General features: G+C 37.6%; 1 protein-coding gene across 1 annotated transcript; it reads left to right on the top strand.

Annotated features, from left to right (window-relative positions):
- The first annotated feature begins 2,973 nt into the window (after window positions 1–2,973).
- LOC139848512 (uncharacterized) lies at window positions 2,974–3,537 on the top strand. Its single transcript, XM_071838241.1, has one exon. The coding sequence runs from the start codon at window positions 2,974–2,976 to the stop codon at window positions 3,535–3,537; it is 564 nt and encodes a 187-aa protein (XP_071694342.1).
- The last annotated feature ends 1,466 nt before the right edge of the window (window positions 3,538–5,003 follow it).

The raw sequence follows: 5,003 nt of genomic DNA on the forward strand, positions 1-5,003 counted from the left end.
TAATTGGACAATTACCAAACCTTCATTTTGTTATCACAAAAAAAAAAACTTTCGAGTTTGTTAGTCCATAAACTTTATTATCTTCCGAATTGCCATAAACTCTGAGTTTAACGAGAATAGTGGGGATCAGTTTCTAGATGGTGGTGAACGAGAATAGTGGGGATCAGTTTCCCGAACCTCATTAAAATCACCACCAATGATCCAAGGAGAGTCACAGTTTTCAAGTACGTTAGTAAGCTGTTCCCACAATCTCTTCTTGTTTGCATCTTTATGAGGTCCGTAAACATTTATGAGGTTGCAGCATTTTCCAGAAACTTTCCATTTACCTCGTAGACCAATAAAAAAATTTGACACGAAAGGATCAGTAGCCTCATAACGATTAACATCCCAAATAATAAGTTGCCCACCCGATTTCCCCACCATAGCTTTCTGAATGAAATTACAGTTGTTGTTTCCCCAAATTCTTCGAATCCATCTCAGATCGACAGTATGAAGCTTTGTTTCTTGTATAAAAACAACATCCGGTTTCTCAACATGACACAATTTTCTAACCCAATTGAGTTTCCCTTCTTTATCCTCACCCCCAAAACCACGAATATTTAAAGATAGCATCTTCATTAAACAGAAGAAAGGCGAAAGGATTAAAAAGCAACTTACTTGGCAGCCTTCTCTTTCCATTTCATTCCTAATCTGCATCCAAATTCATGGATACCCGTACTGCTTTCGGAGTAAGACATGTTGCTAGGAGCCTTCCCCACTTCTTTTTCTTTCCTGACAGGCCTTGTGTTGAGGGAGTTGGCTTTGCGATCAGCCACTTCGCAAGAAGTACACCTTGAACGGAGACCACCCTTGCTTGATTGATCTTTTCTAGCAGCGTTTTTCACATTCATCATTCTCGAAGACGACTTCCAACTACGAATTTTGGACCAGCAGCAGTCATTTTTTGTATTAGTTTGTGAAGAATCCCCTTTTTTCAATCGACTGGTATTTGTACTAATTCGTGAAGTAACCCCCTTTTTCAATCGACTGGTAGGGTTCTTCTTCCCAATGGATTTTCCAAAATTCTTCTTATTAGACTTAGATTTATTTGTCTTTATAGAAAGATCTTCTGGGTCACAGTTTATATTCTCTATAGGACTGTTGTTTTGTCCAAGATCAAGAGGTGGCTCATGCATAGTAAATATAGGCCCATTAATAGGTACGTTTGGATTGCTATTGTTGTGAACATCAGCATTTGTCCCATTAATTGAAAATGTTGGGCTGTGATTACCTTGCATAGTAGTTGGGCCATTTAAATTATTATGGCCACTAATTGGGTAGGAAGGCCCAACACATGAATTAGGACTTTTATTCCTAGGTAGAGAACCATTATTTACAGCTGGAGGGGACATGCTATTATTCTCATTGTTTTGGGAATCGACGACATCTTGGGACCCCGCATCATACTTTCCATTCGGCGTGCCCACCCCATCATTGTTTTGGAAAAGATTTTGAATATTGAAGCACCCAGACTGTTCATCCTCGATATCATGATCAAGATTCCGGCAAGCAATCGGAGAGTTAAACTCAGAGTTGCCACCGGGATCCAAACTATTCTCGTTCACCAACCCTTCTTCAAGATTAATGAATTCATCTTCCGAATTGCCATAAGTATCATCAATAAACTCGTCGTCTTCTTCATTGTCTTCTTCATTGACTGGAATGGGGTTTTCTTTATCGTCCCAATCATCTTGAATCTGCTCAGGTTCAATAACAATATCACTTGTTGTAATTTCCTTTACACTTACCAGGGTACAAAGACTATCAAACCTCAATGTAGCAAGTTCATTAATATGGTTGATATCCTTAGCATGAATAAGGACACGACCAGACACAAGGTTATGTGATTTTGTAGTGAGTTTACAGTTTTCGAAATCAGAAACTGATCCCCACCATATCTTCCGAATTGCCATAAACTCTGAATTCATTAATCTTGAAGAAGGGTTGGTGAATGAGAATAGTTTGGATCCCGATGGCAACTCTGAGTTTAACTCTCCGATTGCTTGCCGGAATCTTGATCATGATATCGAGGATGAACAGTCTGGGTGCTTCAATATTCAAAATCTTTTCCAAAACAATGATGGGGTGGGCACGCCGAATGGAAAGTATGATGCGGGGTCCCAAGATGTCGTCGATTCCCAAAACAATGAGAATAATAGCATGTCCCCTCCAGCTGTAAATAACGGTTCTCTACCTAGGAATAAAAGTCCTAATTCATGTGTTGGGCCTTCCTACCCAATTAGTGGCCATAATAATTTAAATGGCCCAACTACTATGCAAGGTAATCACAGCCCAACATTTTTAATTAATGGGACAAATGCTAATGTTCACAACAATAGCAATCCAAACGTACCTATTAATGGGCCTATATTTACTATGCATGAGCCACCTCTTGATCTTGGACAAAACAACAGTCCTATAGAGAATATAAACTGTGACCCAGAAGATCTTTCTATAAAGACAAATAAATCTAAGTCTAATAAGAAGAATTTTGGGAAATCCATTGGGAAGAAGAACCCTACCAGTCGATTGAAAAAGGGGGTTACTTCACGAATTAGTACAAATACTAGTCGATTGAAAAAAGGGGATTCTTCACAAACTAATACAAAAAATGACTGCTGCTGGTCCAAAATTCGTAGTTGGAAGTCGTCTTCGAGAATGATGAATGTGAAAAACGCTGCTAGAAAAGATCAATCAAGCAAGGGTGGTCTCCGTTCAAGGTGTACTTCTTGCAAAGTGGCTGATCACAAAGCCAACTCCCTCAACACAAGGCCTGTCAGGAAAGAAAAAGAAGTGGGGAAGGCTCCTAGCAACATGTATTACTCCGAAAGCAGTACGGGTATCCATGAATTTGGATGCAGATTAGGAATGAAATGGAAAGAGAAGGCTGCCAAGTAAGTTGCTTTTTTAATCCTTTCGTCTTTCTTCTGTTTAATGAAGATGCTATCTTTAAATATTCGTGGTTTTGGGGGTGAGGATAAAGAAGGGAAACTCAATTGGGTTAGAAAATTGTGTCGTGTTGAGAAACCGGATGTTATTTTTATACAAGAAACAAAGCTTCATACTGTCGATCTGAGATGGATTCGAAGAATTTGGGGAAACAACAACTGTAATTTCATTCAGAAAGCTATGGTGGGGAAATCGGGTGGGCAACTTATTATTTGGGATGTTAATCGTTATGAGGCTACTGATCCTTTCGTGTCAAATTTTTTTATTGGTCTACGAGGTAAATGGAAAGTTTCTGGAGAATGCTGCAACCTCATAAATGTTTACGGACCTCATAAAGATGCAAACAAGAAGAGATTGTGGGAACAGCTTACTAACGTACTTGAAAACTGTGACTCTCCTTGGATCATTGGTGGTGATTTTAATGAGGTTCGGGAACAGGATGACAGATTCAATTGCAACTTTATTGAATACAGGGCCCGGTGGTTCAATAAGTTTATAGAGGAAAACAAGCTGATTGATTTGCCTATAGGTGGGAGGAAGTATATGTAACATCCCGCGTTTTTCCGTTAAATTTATTTTTAACACTGTCTTTTTTTTTTTAAATAATATCTTTCGTTATTTAAATTCGTATTTTTCGTTGACTAACGTTCATAATATTCCCGTTATTTAATTATAACATCACTCGTTTACTCTAGCGTTTTAAAAATATCCGTTCGGTTAAATCCCGCACCCGCTTTTAAACTTGAGGGACTATTGGCGTCAAGTGGGCAAACTAGTTGACTAGGTCAACTAGTCAACCCACCACTACCACCACTCATTCACTTCCTCTTCCATTTCTCTCTTTTCTCTCTAGTTACCAAGAAACCATTTTAAACATCTTCAAAGATTCCTAATCTAAATCAATTCAAGCAAGCAAACATCAAAACAAATTACATATTCGTAATCCTCTCTTCATCCTCTTCGAATTGGTACCAATTTCACTACTTGGGGTAAGGTTTCTAAAAACTCTAGATTTCTCTAAATTCATTTTATATACTTGAAATGGTGTTAGTTAGTGTCTATGGCTCAAGTCTAACATGAATATATGTTTGGTTTGCTCGATTTATTGTTTTTGGAGTAACTAGCATGAACTTGAAATGGGTGTGCTTAATCTTTGATTTTGGATGAGTTAATGTTGTTTAAATGTTAAAGTTCATGTATTAAAAATGTTACTAGCATCACTAGCTTCAAATTGATGTGTAGGTTGATTTAGAAAAGCTTCATTTACAAAGTTGTTGAATTCATGATTTTGGTTAGGGTTTGATGAACTTTAAAACGGGATTTTGATGCATTGAATGCTTGTTAATGTTGTTAGTAAGTGTTTAATTGTATTTTATGTTTCATTACCTTCAAAACGATGTATCGTTTGTGTAAATTGGATTCCCGAGTTAAGAAATGCGTTTTGTGAACTTGAAACCTTGATTTTGAACGTTTAATGATCATTTATTGAGGTTTTCATTGTTGATAATGATGGATTTGATTCATGAAATGTGTGTAGTTGTATTCCTTGTTAAATTACCTTTCCAACGATATAAGATACGTGTTTTGAATGTTAACGAGTCAAAAGTTATGGTTGTTTGAAGTTGAAATCGTATAAGTGAAAACTGCCCCAGAATTTGCTGATACAGCTGCAGATGCGGCGCATCTGAGGCAGACTGCCCAAAAATGTCAATTTTCGCTTAATTCTAAGTATGCTATGCACCCTCGATCAACATGAAACTTGGACAACATGCTCATATATGATTTCTAAGCTTAGGAAAATAGTTCGGGACCCGACCCGACCCCGTTGACTTTTTTGTTGACTTTGACCAAGTTTGACTTTTAGTCAAACTTAACAAAACACTTATGCAATCGTTCTAATCTTATTTTATACTTGATTCTTGCATGAAACTTGACAACGTGATTCAAATGCTATATATTCGAGTCGTAACGAGCCATAGGACTAATTGAACACATTTCGTCCGACCTTGTGTCGT

This window comes from Rutidosis leptorrhynchoides, chromosome 5 (assembly GCF_046630445.1).
Source record: "Rutidosis leptorrhynchoides isolate AG116_Rl617_1_P2 chromosome 5, CSIRO_AGI_Rlap_v1, whole genome shotgun sequence".
In the NCBI taxonomy this organism is placed as follows: domain Eukaryota; kingdom Viridiplantae; phylum Streptophyta; class Magnoliopsida; order Asterales; family Asteraceae; genus Rutidosis; species Rutidosis leptorrhynchoides.